At 43.5% G+C, this 15,872-nt stretch overlaps 3 protein-coding genes and 1 long non-coding RNA gene across 4 annotated transcripts in view; 3 read left to right on the top strand and 1 right to left on the bottom strand.

Moving 5' to 3' along the window:
* Positions 1-4,049, bottom strand: part of LOC146302342 (uncharacterized) — a 74,468-nt gene extending 70,419 nt beyond the window's left edge. The window contains exon 1 of the long non-coding RNA XR_014732036.1: positions 3,573-4,049. This is a non-coding gene — a long non-coding RNA (uncharacterized LOC146302342). The remainder of the gene's footprint in view (positions 1-3,572) is intronic.
* A 380-nt stretch (positions 4,050-4,429) lies between these two features.
* On the top strand, positions 4,430-7,096 carry LOC146302352 (protocadherin gamma-A2-like). The gene is made up of 2 exons (XM_084698121.1): positions 4,430-6,853; positions 7,082-7,096. The coding sequence occupies exons 1-2, from the start codon at positions 4,430-4,432 to the stop codon at positions 7,094-7,096; spliced, it is 2,439 nt and encodes an 812-aa protein (XP_084554247.1).
* Positions 7,097-10,403: 3,307 nt separating this feature from the next.
* The window catches only part of LOC146302353 (protocadherin gamma-C5-like), a 115,390-nt gene continuing 109,921 nt past the window's right edge, over positions 10,404-15,872 (top strand). Inside the window, exon 1 of the mRNA XM_084680025.1 lies at positions 10,404-12,928. Within this exon, the coding sequence (XP_084536151.1) occupies positions 10,517-12,928 (2,412 nt within the window). The 5' untranslated portion in view covers positions 10,404-10,516. The remainder of the gene's footprint in view (positions 12,929-15,872) is intronic.
* On the top strand, positions 13,224-15,816 carry LOC146302354 (protocadherin gamma-A8-like). The gene is made up of 2 exons (XM_084697456.1): positions 13,224-13,735; positions 15,023-15,816. Exons 1-2 carry the CDS (start codon positions 13,372-13,374, stop codon positions 15,814-15,816), a joined length of 1,158 nt encoding a protein of 385 aa, XP_084553582.1. The 5' UTR covers positions 13,224-13,371.

Here is a 15,872-nt window from a genome sequence, read left to right on the forward strand (position 1 = left end):
CTGCGTGAGCTTTCTAGCTATCTGTCTGGACACAATAATTTTCCTTCGGGGGTTAATTAAGTACCTATCTATCTTAATGACTATGGAAACGGCATCATTGTAATTATGAGCAGTTTTGAGGATTTGTGGATCGATGAGCAAGCAGAGTTGACAGCAGAAAGGTAAATGTTGGATAAAGCAAACATGAAGATTTCTTATCAGTTATATACTGAGTGTTTCATATTGTAGGTATATGTCTGTATATAGCATATATATATTGTTTTCATATAGTTAACGTTCAAGTCTTTTATTGTCCGATGCACAATCTTAAGACAACGCAAGCACCTGGCATTTACATAGGCCTAACATAAGTACACAGAACATAAATTACATCTATACTAAGCTTAAATAAGTAAACCTCCTAAATATACATATATCTATAAATAATACAATACAAATTACTGTAAATACTGTGTGTACTGTACTTACTGTAAATACTGTGTTTACTGTGTGGGTGTACTGTACAAATTACTGTAAATAATGAAATATTTGTATTTTGCTTTCATGGTCATTTTATAATAGTGTTTGGCCCAGCTACATTTTAGCTGCTTTCTCCCCATGAGGAATGAAGGCATGACCAGTGTGGCACCACATTTAGCCAGTTGTCCAACAATAAAAAAAAACCATGTCTGCCATAACCTGATCTCCTGAATTGATGTAAGTCAGACTGTGCACTGATCTCCTTGTCTGATATTCTTCCTCCCCACATCATGGAAACAAATGATATTGAGCCATAGGGCTTGATACCTATTAGAGCCTTGAGTGTGTTATGATGTTTGTAGTTTGACCTGAGGTCTAGGCCCTAGGCCTGAAATTGAATGGCCTGTAAATGAAAAACTCCAGCCAGATCACGCCACTGTGTGTGGTTTGTTTATTTACATCAACTGGACTAGTAACTCTCACGCTAACAAGCTTGCACGATATGCTACCCAACGTTATGCTACCCAACAGCAACCCAACAAAAACGTTTTATAAATGATCTGTGAGGAAATGTCTTCCTTAAATCCGGTCATGAGTGGTTGGTTGCCAGCCTGTCCATTGGTACCGTTAGTTGCAGCGAGACCGCCCGGTAAACGTAGACTAGGCTATTATAGCTGAATCTGTGCTAACGTTATCCACAGGTTCCGTTGGGTCGATTGCGATTTAACCATGGCAAAACGGAAAAAGCCTTATCCTTTACATGCCTGTGTACATTTGACATTACAACCCCAAACACAACAAGATTTCGGCATGACGTTAATCTTTTCGATCTCTTTTAAATGAACTACTATGAACTACTATGCTATGCTACCATACTAACTGCTGTTGACAGGATGACAGTTATCCACCCGGAAGTGTCTTGGCAACCTTTGTTTACAAACATTCTGATTTGGTCTATTAATTTTAGGAGGACATGGCTAATTCAAAAGCAGTTTGCTAGAGGCAAGCTAGATGCCGTTGCTATCCACACCACTGATTGTTTGAAAGCGCAGGAAAATAGAACGTTTCTTTTGTAAGGGATAATGCGACGCGAAGCTGAAGGGGCTTATTTCACCAATAATGACCGGCATTGTATACATTATCCCGCTTATTACACGGCTACTTGCCAACAAAAATAACTTAACACAGTGTGACTTTATACAATGTATTTGTTACCATTCGTATTGTTGATCAGCAGAGAAATAGTTCGCCAAAGACAATGAACTTCTTCATAGACTTTGAGCATTATTTAGGCTTCAAATCAGCTGACGTCGCTAAGCAACAGAGTACGCTGGGGTTGAAAAGTTACCGGACTACTTGCGGAGTGCTAAGAAAGACGTGAATCCGAGGCAAAAAGGCCACTTCCCTCGACAGCGGTCAAATATGCACAGCAACGGTCAAATATGAGAAAGTATTAAGTATTAACAATATTAAGGACATCCATGTAATAAGACATAATAAAGTTTAGCTATAGCTGTGGCATTGAAGACAGTACTGTAGCCTACAACACTGCCAGTGGGCAAGCCGAGTCTGTGACTTTGTGGCTAACGTCAAAACAAGACGCAGTCTCACTCAAATTCCAAGTTTTACACAAATAACAAACTATTCTGACCCGCTGGCTGTCTTAGCAATCGCCATATCTTTAAAACACTGCTGTCCATTTAGATGTAGAATTGACCCTGGTACGAAATTAAGAAAACACTCACCAGACGCAGATCGACAGTTGACTGAGTGATAACACTGTTGACAACACTGTTGTTGCTGCCGCAATCGTCAATGGAGACTGACAGGCTCTCACGTAGCAAACAAATCAATGTTTTTACAGCAATCTATATTAAAATCTCACCACCTGGCTGTTTTCACATTTGTCATATCGTCATAACATTTCCCTCTTTCAGTTTTTTCGTGTAAAATTGAACTATAAAATTAGCTAGCTACAAAAAAATACTACTATGACGCTTTCTAGCATGGCTGCCGCCTAAAAGACGAGGCGGTCTCACAGGCGACCTGCACTTGCTCAAATTTCAAAGACTGTCACGACCTATATCAAAAATGCGAGATTGCAGTTCCACTCGAAATCACTTTCTCTACAAAGCCACATGGTTGTGATTTTTTGGGGGTGGTATTTTTCACTCGTAATCCAAGCTCCAATTTGCGAGCTAGAAAGTCTCTATCACGTTGTATCCATGCGTCGTTGCTAACGTGTGTTGACGTGGTGACGTAGCTAGCACAGATTACCCTTCGTCGACGAAAGGCACTTTGTCCCCACAAAAACGTTGTAACCTCCTAAACTGTGCAACGGAACGTAAATCCAAATACAAGCAACTCAATGGAGACAAAAGACAAACATTTTGACACAGGCATTGTGTATGTAGTCCAAATATTGACAAAGTTTTAGGGGGGCAAAAATAAATAATAATAATATATATGTGAGATAACAATGGTTTGTGCTCGCCGAAGGCAAGCACACCCCAATGAAGGGGGAAGCTCAAGATGATGTGGAAACCTTGCTCAAGAGGTACAATGAGTGGGTCAGGCACCAGATGCAGGGATTTATACACATCGTCTACAACTACTTATTTTGTAGAAAGGAAGTCATTTTAGATTCAATTTGCGACAGGGAGAAAATATACAAAAGCACTGCAACCAAAAAGTTAGATACACATTGTACTAAATAGAAACGCCTATTAACTAGTGCCCTGAGGCCTGTTCCATAACTAATGCTATAGTTTACATAATATTCAATTACTTTCCCTGACATAAACCTGGCTTATTCTGTAAACTCACTTTATGGAACAGGCCCCAGCTAACTAGCTAGCCACAGTCTCAAACCTGTGTTTATGTACAGTAGAACATCAGTTCAGTAGCTCATTCTCTTCTGGGAGATAGCTAGCTAGCTAAACTGCTTATGACAGCTGCAGAAATGCCACAGGCACAGGCCATGGTAATACCATCTTGTAGCTAGCTATGTTTCCAGGCTGTGATATCAACACCCAGTATTACCCTTTGTACTGGTTAGCATTGCAAACCCACACGACACTGCTGTTGTTAGCTCATCTGTACAAGTTACTTACCGGTCCGCCGATCAGGTCTGAAGCTAAGAGCAAAGCGGAGAAAAGCCGGCTTCTACAGGTGAGCAAAATGTAACATTATGCCTGCTTGTAGCTGATATCCAGTTTTCCAAAGCACCGTATGTTCCAGCTGGTGGTAACCAGCTAGTAGCCTAGCCACCAACCAGTTACATTAAGCTACATTTAGTTATTTAGCAGACGCTCTTGTCCAGAACGACTTAAGGTAAGTATAGGGACATTCTCCCTGTGGCAAGAAGGATGAAGTGCCTTCCCCAAGGACACAACGTCATTTTTCACGACCGGGAATCGAACCGGCAACCTTCTGACTAACAGCCCGACTCCCTAACCGTTAAGTTTGTAGCACTATTGTTTTCGAAACGGTTACACCGTTTGAAATGCGGATCTCATTATCCGAATTTTTTCTTATTTTCTCTTATTTTCACTCTGGCAGCTTTTGCTCTTTAGATTTGCTATTTGAGGTCTGGCATGCTGTAATCAACGTTGTCTATGGGTGACGCTCTTATATTGAGTCTGATGCTGGTGCTTGGTTACAGTCGTTATGTCAATGACGCAGGAATGGTGGGTTAATACCAGCCGCTCTTGTGCTCATTGTGCATGTGTATGTGGGGCGGAAGAGAGTGCAGTGTGCCTGTATGTGTGTGGGGGGCGGGAGAGAGATAGAGGGAGAGACTGAAGCGGAGAGAGGGAAATCCAACCTGACACGAGTAGGCTCCACTGTTGGACTTGCTCTACTCAGCTCAAGAGTAGATAGGGAGTGGAGTTTTGCTCTGATATTCTATTTTCTTTTATATTTACTCTTTCAATTTCTCTTTGACGAATACAATTAAAGGATTATGATTATGGCGACAATTACCCGTTTTAAGAACAAATACTCCACCAGAAAGCTGTGCGTAAAACTAACATGGCTGCATATTTTGTTCTTCGTCTTGTTTGGCGTGTCATTTGGAGAGGTTCGCTACTCTGTACCAGAAGAGATGGCACGCGGCTCGGTCATTGGGAATGTCGCTCGAGATTTGGGTTTAAATGTGGAAGAGCTTAATGCTCGTCGAGTTCGCGTCGTGGCGGAGGGCACTCGTCAGCTCTGCGAGCTTGACGCTGCGTCGGGCTCTTTGTTGGTCAGTGAGCGGATAGACCGAGAGGAGCTGTGCGCGCAGGCGGCGGTCTGCGTCCTGCAGTATCAGCTTCTTTTGGAGGATCCGCTCAAAGTGTACAGTCTTGTTTTGGATATTCAAGATGTGAATGACAACAGCCCTGCCTTTGCTACGGGAATAACTGAGCTTGAGCTGGTTGAGTCTACCGTTCAAGGAAGACGCTTCCCTCTGGAGAGCGCACACGACCCTGATTTGGGGACCAACACGGTTCGTGTATATAAACTGAGTCCAAATGAACATTTTGCTCTTGAATTAAATACCCAGTTGAATGCAAACGCATACCCCGAACTGGTTCTGAAAAAAACATTAGACCGGGAGACTCAAGTCGAATACACTCTCACCATTAACTGTATTGATGGTGGCAACCCCGCTAGAACCGGCACCGCATCTATTCTCATTCGTGTTCTGGACGCTAACGACAATGTCCCCATTTTTAACCGGAGGGTTTACAAAACATCTGTCCTCGAGAACTCTGCCACGGGTGTTTTAGTGGCGTCGCTCAATGCCACGGATTTAGATGACGGTGTATACGGGGATGTAACTTACTCTTTCAGTCGCATGTCAGATAAAAGTAGAGGAGTGTTTAAAATTGATCCTGTGAGCGGTGAGGTAAAGGTGGCAGGGCCTATAGATTATGAAGAGGCGAGTGCACATGAACTAGACGTCCAGGCCAAAGATGGCGGGGGTCAGGCCTCTCACTGTAAACTCATAATCGAGGTGATTGACGTGAACGATAACGAGCCAGTTATAACTGTGAAATCTGCCTCAGCCACCGTGGCCGAGGACTCAAAACCAGGAACTATGGTGGCTCTGCTCAACGTGTATGACTTGGACACTGGACATAGCGGACGGGTCAATTGTGTAATCTCAGACGGTCTTCCCTTTAAGTTGATATCGGAGGTAAAAAGTTACTACATGCTAGTGACTGACGGGGTATTAGATCGGGAGATTTACCCTGGATATAATATAACAGTCACTGCCATTGATGCTGGCTCTCCTTCACTGTCCAGTAGGAAACTGGTCCATATTGTAATAAGTGACATTAATGACAACCCCCCCATGTTTACGCAGAAAGAGTATAGCGCTCAAGTTTGGGAAAACCAGCCTAGAGGGACATTTTTGACTAGGGTGATAGCAGAAGATCTGGATGCCGGATACAACTCTAAACTATTGTACACTTTATCGGAGGACACTTCCCCGGGAACGTCCTCCTTCCTCTCCATTAACTCAGAAACCGGGGACCTCTACACCTCTCGACCATTTGATTACGAACTGTCTGTTTATTACCAAGTGCACGTGACAGCGCGAGACGGAGGCAATCCCCCTCTCTCAAGCACTTGCATTGTCAAGATTTTCATTGGGGATCAGAACGATAACGCACCTGTGGTTCTTTATCCGGTCCAATCCACCAACTACATAGCGGATGATATGGTTCCGTTGGAGGCGCCAAAAGGTTACCTTGTGACTAAAGTTGTTGCTTTAGACGCCGACTCTGGACATAACGCCTGGCTATCCTACCGTGTGATCAAAGCCACACAGCCTAATCTCTTCACTATCGGGCTGCATTGTGGAGAAATAAGAACCCTCAGACCTTTTTTAGAGGGGGACGAACAAAAGCAAATGCTTGTGATCCTCGTAAAGGATAACGGGCCCGAATCCCTCTCTGCAACGGCTACAGTGAATGTGCTCATTGGTGACGGTCTGCCTGTTTTATCCGAACTGTTTGAGATTAGGGAGGACCAGCAGGTCAGCGAAAATTTCACACTGTACTTGATCCTTGCTCTAGTGACGGTTTCATCTCTCCTTCTCATTTTAATCAGCACGGTCACGTATTACAAGGTCTGTAGACGAGGCTTCGTGTACCGAGCGGCAACCTCGAGCCTCCCCGTTTTCCCCTCGGCCTACTGTCCCCCAAGCTACACTGACGTCAGCCGCAGTGGAACACTTTTCAAAGATGACAGATACGACTCATTTTTGACTACTGGCTCATGGAAGGGCGATTTCCGTTTCGGCTCAAGTTTGGACACTGATACCTTAAAAAAGAGGAGTGCGGTCTATCAAAAAAACAACACACTTAGACGCATGACCGCCGAAAGGGCAGCTGGGTTTAAGGTGAGCCAAGTGACAAGTCCTACTGGGGCTCATGTTGAAATACTTTTTGAAGGCTCTTACATGAGCATCCCAACACGTTCTCACTCTGTCACTCACTCACAAACACACACAGACACACACACACAACATCTATGTGATATGTAACCCTTAGCAGATTTGAATGCAAACCAGGCTGTGTGTCTGTGTACATGTGTGCATGAGACTGTCAACACCTCTCATCCTGTGCAGTTAATGCAGGACTAAGTGATGGATTACCAGTAGAAATGACAGATCAGGCATGAGGTTGCCAGTTTTATGTGACACACTCGGATGTTGAGTTTACAAGGATGTGAAATACAGTTTATGTTAGTTAATCTGAGTTTTTCTGACATACTTTCTATGTTTCTGAGATCTATAAATCGGCCCTCATTGCCATGACTATGTGAAGCCCCACCCCTTTGTGTGATATGTGGCTTATCTCATGGTCAAATTAGTAGTGGTATAGTTAGCTGTATGTTTAAAAAAAAATGTAGGTCAACATTAGGGTCACACAAAGTCTGACATTGTGTCAATGAATTGTGTTCAAGGCAATGGAACACACCTATAAAATGGTGTATGTGTGTGTGTCTGTAGTCAAGTAGACGCCCGAGTGTGTATCTGACTCTGTGTCTGTGCCTGTTTGTGTACCCAGTGCACGTGTGTGAGAGTCTCACACTAAGTTGACAGTGCAGGGCTTGAGTAGTGAGCTTGTCTGATCGGACTGATTACTTTATGAACCCATGTGTGCTTCTGTTATAGCTGCAGGCTCACAAGTGGTCCACATTCCAGCCATGATGAAGAAGGGAGGAGAGCAAACGAGTTGGAAGGCAACATCTCAAAATACCTTCAGTTTATGTGCTGAGCAATGTTTACTGTGTCTCAGTCTAGATAATAACAAACTGCACTGTTGATGGTACACTGTGGTTAAAGCACCTGAAAGCACAAAGGATGTAGAGATGTGTTTGTTGTCTGCTGCTCCTATGCAATTGCCTTGTCTGTTGAGTGTAACGATTTACTGTATTTATTGTGTGTATCATTCAATTTTTAGCTTAAATATTTCACTGCCTTGGCTATATTGAGTGTGTGTGTGAGTGTGTGTGTGTGTGAGAGAGAGAGAGAGAGAGAGAGAGAGAGAGAGAGAGAGAGGGGGGGGAGGTGGGGCTCATGGTTGATGTCATTATACTGTAGAGTTATTGTGATGTCACTGAGCGTAACAAGGGGTGTTCTACTTTAAACTTGTGGCTTTGATGTGATTTGATGGAAGCAGGATATAGTTACATTTTCTAATTAACACAATTTGTGTTGTCTGTCTTCTTTGTCCCCATTTTGCTCTTCCTCATGGACCTGCCTCTACACCATTGACAGGTAAGACATCTTCCATTCTCTAAAATTATGTCTCTTCACACACTGTCGTAAATTACGGTTTCTCCACTCAGTGTCAACAGAACTGAACACATTCATACAGTATGCTTTACATCTAAAAGTCTGGTCTCTCCCTCTCCTTTATTCTATATATCTCAGTTACTCATTCACTTTGTTACACATACACTCACTGTAGAAAACATTCATGAAATGACATCTCACTGTGCCAATACATTGTGTACAGCCATGACCATTTTTTAAAAATCAGACTCCCATGACATTTGCGTTTTATGTTGAGCAGGCTGCTGAATTTTCACAAAGAGTGATGCCCAGTTCTACCAGCAGCACCACGTATCCACTGTGAGGCTCCTGTGCTTCTAGCCTAGTTTCCACCTCATAAATATGTATACCCCTGCGTCCTGATGTGAAGCCATCATCTGAATAATGCACAGTCATAATGTGGCGAATGTTATGGTTTGCGGCAACACGCATGCTAATGTGATGGTTGCCTGTGTGTGTGTGTGTGTGTGTGTGTATTTGTATATGTGTGTGTGTGTGCAGCTGCAGCTTGACTGGTGCCTGGTGTAGCAGTCAGCTGTTTCAGTGCTGACTGCTGGCAAAAGGCCCACCTGTGACCCAGTAAAAATTCTAGCTTACCTGTGCTGAACCTGTCAGCCGAGTGGATACACACATCCCTGCTGGGGGTCTGTGATGTATGGGGATCATTGCTATTATTTGCAGTGGGTTGTGTTGAGCGATACTGCAGTAGGTGGTTCTCTATTGGATGGATTTTCCTCTTCATCTCAGATCTAGGTCAGTGGACTGATCAGATTGGATCATGAAATCATATTGGGGATTCTTCCAGGGATGGTGACTGGCCCACACATTGGTCTCTATGGCTCAGGGAGTGTGCGTTTGTAACTGTACACAATGGTGTGTGTGCATGACTTCCTGAGCAGGCAAGTTAGTGTTAGGGCCCTCACTATGATGCTCACAGGAGAGGCCCTCACTATGATGCTCACAGGAGAGGCCCTCACTATGATCCCCACAGGAGAGGCCCTCACTATGATCCCCACAGGAGAGGCCCTCACTATGATCCCCACAGGAGAGGCCCTCACTATGATGCTCACAGGAGAGGCCCTCACTATGATCCCCACAGGAGAGGCCCTCACTATGATCCCCACAGGAGAGGCCCTCACTATGATCCCCACAGGAGAGGCCCTCACTATGATCCCCACAGGAGAGGCCCTCACTATGATGCTCACAGGAGAGGCCCTCACTATGATCCCCACAGGAGAGGCCCTCACTATGATGCTCACAGGAGAGGCCCTCACTATGATGCTCACAGGAGAGGCCCTCACTATGATCCCCACAGGAGAGGCCCTCACTATGATGCTCACAGGAGAGGCCCTCACTATGATGCTCACAGGAGAGGCCCTCACTATGATGCCCACATGAGCGGCTCTCACTATGATACTATGGTCACTATGCACAGGAGAGCTCATCAACACAATGCCTCAGTACCTGCAGTTGAAGGCCTGTTTGCTATTTTGTTGCCTGTTATCACATGAATGTCAATTCATCATTTAGATTTTTGTTCAAAATGATAGTGGTTTATTGACAGTATTTTCTGGTGGTGTATTGGTGGAGCTAATTCGGGGAACTGAACTGTGTCATTACACAAGGATGGGGACATTCCAAGCAAGCTTGGTCTCATTCTTGATACTGATATGATTTTACTATCCATTTAGTGTACATGTTCAATTTAGAGTGTGTTACTGGGGAACCATTTACTTTGTTGCGTTCAACCTTCATTTTGAAATTGAAGTGATGTTGTTGCAATACAATAATTATCATGAATGTATCATTAATACTGTGTGTTTAATAAGGCATTGACCTTGGACCACATTTTTCTTCATGCAGTTATTTTGTTCTTGCTGTCAAACTGCATGGATATGGTTAAATCAGGGTTGGGTTATAGTTTAGGTCTGGTCTGTGATAGGTCTGTCCTGTGATCAAGTCCCAGCACTTCAGTAGAGAATGTCACACATGCCCTTCTATGCACTCACTCTGAGTGGTGCTGTTGTCCAAGGAAACCACAACTGCACGATCCAATATCTACTGTCGCAGATAAGTCTAACGCACTTGAACACAGTAGGCCTAACTGGTAACAGCACGCCTCATTAAGTCTCACGACTAAAATACCGTTTTGATTAGGTTTTGGGAGTTCACGAATTTCGTCCCAGATTTTTTTGTCATTGTATTCACGTTTTGGAAAACGCTATGGATTTATTTGGAAGCGCAGGGTGTGGTTTGCGATGGAAAGTATCAATTTTGCTGATGTTCTTTCTCCGCGCCGCAAGCGGACAAATCCGTTATTCTATACCAGAGGAGATGAGAAAGGGTCAATTTGTTGGAGATGTGGCGAAAGACTTGGGCCTGGATATTAAAAGGTTGGTTTCTGGCCGTGCGCGGCTAGTTATAGACGGAAATAACCAATATGTAGAGCTGAACCAGAACAAAGGACAATTGGTTGTCAGTGACAGGATTGACAGGGAAAAACTGTGTGGTCAGAAATCTCCGTGTAGCTTTAGTTCAGAGATGATCCTTGAAAATCCCCTTGAATTGTTTACGATTACCATCGAAATTCAAGATATAAACGACCATGCACCTGCATTTTCTAAAAAGGAAATACATTTGGAAATCAGTGAGTCAGCTCCAATCGGAGCTGTGTTCTTGCTTGATAGTGCTGTTGATCCAGACGCAGATGTGAATTCATTGCAAAGTTATTCACTGAAACCTACCGATAATTTCGTTCTTAAACAGCACAACAGAGCTGACGGAAGCAAGTATACAGAAATGGTGTTGCAATCTGTGTTAGATCATGAGAAACAAAGCGAACACTCTCTTATTTTAACAGCGGTCGATGGTGGGGACCCACAAAGATCTGGAACAGTCAAAATACACGTCACTGTTCTTGACGCAAATGACAATGCGCCTGTTTTTACCGAGGCTTTATATAAAGCCTCTGTTGTTGAGAACGCTCCCTCTGGTACAATCATTATTAAAGTAAGCGCAATAGATGCAGATCAAGGATACAATAGCAATGTTACTTATTATTTTACACATATGGAAGAAGGTACCCCTCCTGCGTTCAACATAGACCCCAATACGGGGGAGATCAAACTTAATGGTGCAATGGATTATGAGACTGTTCAAAAATATGAAATTAACCTTCTTGCCAAAGATCCATGGGGTCTCACAGGTGCAAGTAAATTAATCATTGAGGTAATAGATGTAAATGATAACGGTCCTACAATTGGTCTTGCATCTTATTCGGGAAAAATTAAAGAGGATTCTCTTCCAGGCACAGTCATAGCGTTAATTAGTGTCCAGGATATCGACTCAGGCAAAAATGGTCAAGTGCGATTAGAAATAGACGAAAATCTCCCATTTAAGATAAAGTCATCTCTCAGAAACTATTACACCTTAGTAACGGAAAATACTTTGGACCGAGAGAAAGTTTCTAGTTACAATATCACATTTAGTGCTACAGATGAAGGCTCGCCACCGTTGTCGTGCAAGAAAACAGTCGTCTTAGATATCACTGATGTAAATGATAACGCACCGGCATTCAGTCAGAGTCTCTATAGCACACAAGTGATGGAAAACAATTCTCCCGGAGTATCAGTACTTACCATAAAAGCCACAGATCCAGACAATGGCCAAAACTCACGAATTGCTTATTATCTCATTGAAGGGGAGGTTAATGGGAATCCAGTGTCCACGTACTTCTCTATCAACTCAGAAAACGGGGTCATACATTCGGTGCGCTCACTTGACTACGAGCAAATCAGGGAGTTCAAAATACATGTTAAAGCTCAAGACGGAGGTTCGGCCCCTCTTAGTAGTAATACCACTGTTCTTATTCATGTTCAAGACCAGAACGACAACGCACCTCAGGTTCTGTACCCAGTCCAGACTGGCGGCTCTCTGGTGGCTGAAATGGTGCCTCGTTCAGCAGATGTGGGCTATCTGGTTACTAAAGTCGTGGCTGTTGATGTTGACTCTGGACAGAATGCCTGGCTCTCCTATAAACTGCAGAAAGCCACAGACAGGGCGCTGTTTGAAGTGGGCTTACAGAATGGGGAAATAAGAACTGTTCGCCAAGTGACTGATAAAGATGCAGTGAAACAAAGGCTCACTGTTGTAGTAGAGGACAACGGGCAGCCCTCTCGTTCAGCTACAGTCAATGTTAACGTGGCGGTGGCGGACAGCTTCCCTGAAGTGCTCTCAGAGTTCACTGACTTTACGCACGACAAGGAGTACAATGACAACCTGACTTTTTACTTAGTCTTGGCCTTGGCTGTAGTTTCATTTATGTTCATCACGTGTTTGGTGGTGATTATATCAGTGAAAATATACAGATGGAGACAGTCTCGTATCCTCTATCATTCGAATCTCCCAGTGATTCCGTATTATCCACCGCGTTACGCAGATACTTTGGGGACTGGAACTTTGCAGCACGTGTACAATTATGAGGTGTGCAGGACGACTGACTCCAGAAAGAGTGACTGTAAGTTCGACAGACCCGGTAGTCAGAACGTCCTGATAATGGACCCCAGCTTGACAGGAACCATGCAACGGATTCAGAGTGAAAAGAGCATCTTAGACGAACCAGATTCTCCACTCGAGGTGAGTTTTTTTTAAATTGTATTATATTGATTTGGTGTTATGTATTTAACAAAATCTTTGCAATTGTCCATGTATCTCGCATTCACAAGGTTGTGCTTTATACCTGCAGTCACAACTTGGCGTGTAATATATTTAACTGTGAGCCATTTTGTATCGTTCTATGACGTAGAATGATGTTCAAGTTTTAGACTGTAAGGGACGCTGTTGATCATGAAAACGTTGTCTGTGCAGTGCTGTCAGTCATTTTAGTCTCCACCTCTATGCCTGCGCTCTGCAGAGAGGGAGAGGTTATTTTCTTACAACAACGCTGTGCGGAACGTACACTAAGTTCTCTAGAAATACACGAATGACATTTTGAAACTTACACGGAATAATTGATAGATTTGCTTTAAATGTGTTTTGTTTGAGGTGGAATATAACTGGCGGACATACATTTTTTGACCATGGCATTTGAGGAATTTGCTGGATCAGAAGGACGTTTGCTTTTGAGATTACGATGGCAACTGCTTGTATTTCTTTGTTTCAGTCACATTGTTTGTGGTCAAATTCGATATTCTGTTCCGGAGGAGATGAAAAAGGGATCGCTAATAGGTAACGTAGGACAAGATCTTGGAATTGATTTAAAAAGGCTCCAAGCGGGTCGGGCCCGTATCGTGACTGGAGAAAGCATTCAGTACACGGAGCTGAAGACAGACAAAGGGATTCTAGTCGTGAAGGAGAGAATAGATCGAGAGCAGCTCTGTGGCGACATCACTCCGTGTAGCTTCAGCTTCGAAATAATATTAGAAAATCCTATGGAGCTCCATCGTGTAACAGTTGAGATTTTAGATGTTAACGACCATGCACCTGTTTTTCCAAATAAAGTTGTAAACTTTGAAATCAGTGAGTCAGCTACAATTGGAGCACAATTTCCACTGGAGAGCGCAGAGGATGACGACGTAGGACTAAATGGTCTCCAGGACTATGTTTTAACACCCAACGATAATTTCATTCTTAAACAACATGCAAATCCAGACGGTAGTAAATATGCTGAAATGGTACTTCAGAAACCGTTAGACAGAGAAGAGTATCCGCGTCTATCTTTAAAGCTGATCGCTGTAGATGGTGGGAGTCCGCAGAGATCTGGCACAGTAAACATAGAAATCACTGTACTAGATATAAATGATAATGCTCCCGTGTTTAACCAGTCCGTCTACAGAGCCACTGTGATGGAAAACGCCCAGAAGGGCACCTATATCATAACTGTTAATGCCACTGACGCAGACTCTGGGGCAAACGGACAAATGTCTTATAGTTTTTCGAAACTGAAGGGCGGCATAGCGGAAATATTTGTAATAAATAGAGATACTGGAGTTATATCTGTTTCTGGGCAAATAGATTACGAAAAAGATAAGAAATTTGAAGTCCGGATAGAAGCAAAGGATCAAGGTGGCCTAACAGGCACTAGTAAAGTTATTATTGAAGTTGCAGACGTTAATGACAACGCGCCTGTTATAAACGTCATGTCCTTCTCCAGCCCCGTGTCTGAAGACGCTCCTCCAGGTACCACGATTGCAATTATCAATGTTAAAGATGTTGACTCAGAGAGAAACGGTCAGATTACTTGTTCCATTGACACAAAACTCCCTTTTAAAATTATGTCGTCCTTAACCAACTACTATAATTTGATATCAGATGAAGCTTTTGATCGAGAATCAACTGCTGGATACAATATCACCATAACAGCAACCGATTCAGGTTCACCTCCCCTCTCTAACACCAGAACGCTACACCTGAGAATATCTGACGTCAATGACAATGCTCCTAATTTCGATAAAAGCACATATTCAGCATACATAACAGAGAATAATTCACCGGGAGTGTCCGTATTTACAGTCAAAGCGAGTGATTCTGACTCTGATAAGAACTCGAGAATATCCTATTTTATTGATGATAAGCAGCTCGTTGGTAGCCCAATATCTACTTACATATCAATTAACTCTGAGACTGGAGCCTTGCACGCTGTTCGCTCATTTGATTATGAACAAATAAAACAACTTAAGCTCGTGGTCAAAGCGCAAGATGGTGGCTCTCCTCCACTTAGTAGCAACGTAACTGTAAATATCTTAATACAAGACCAAAACGACAACGCACCTCAGGTTCTTTACCCAGTCCAGACTGGTGGCTCTCTGGTGGCTGAAATGGTGCCTCGTTCAGCAGACGTGGGCTATCTGGTCACTAAAGTGGTGGCTGTTGATGTGGACTCTGGACAGAATGCCTGGCTCTCCTATAAACTGCAGAAAGCCACAGACAGGGCGCTGTTTGAAGTGGGCTTACAGAATGGGGAAATAAGAACTGTTCGTCAAGTGACTGATAAAGATGCAGTGAAACAAAGGCTCACTGTTGTAGTGGAGGACAACGGGCAGCCTTCTCGTTCAGCTACAGTCAATGTTAACGTGGCGGTGGCGGACAGCTTCCCTGAAGTGCTCTCGGACTTCGCCGACTTTACGCACGACAAGGATTACAATGACAAGCTAACTTTTTACTTGGTCTTGGCTTTGGCTGTAGTTTCTTTTCTTTTCATTACGTGTTTGGTGGTGATTATATCAGTGAAAATATACAGATGGAGACAGTCTCGTATCCTCTATCATTCCAATCTCCCGGTGATTCCGTATTATCCACCGCGTTACGCAGACACTTTGGGAACGGGAACTTTGCAGCACGTGTACAATTACGAGGTTTGCAGGACAACTGACTCCAGAAAGAGTGACTGTAAGTTCGCCAGACCGGATAGTCAGAACATCCTGATAATGGACCCCAGCTTGACAGGAACTGTGCAGCGGATACAGAGTGAAAAGAGCATCTTAGACGAACATGATTCTCCTCTTGAGGTGAGTGTCGCGTTTTAGATTATGAAGCCACATATGATTTAACATCTCCAAACGTGTGAATGACAGGGTAAATT

This window comes from Hypomesus nipponensis, chromosome 1, assembly GCF_054491055.1.
Source record: "Hypomesus nipponensis isolate SF chromosome 1, ASM5449105v1, whole genome shotgun sequence".
Classification (NCBI taxonomy): Eukaryota; Metazoa; Chordata; class Actinopteri; order Osmeriformes; family Osmeridae; genus Hypomesus; species Hypomesus nipponensis.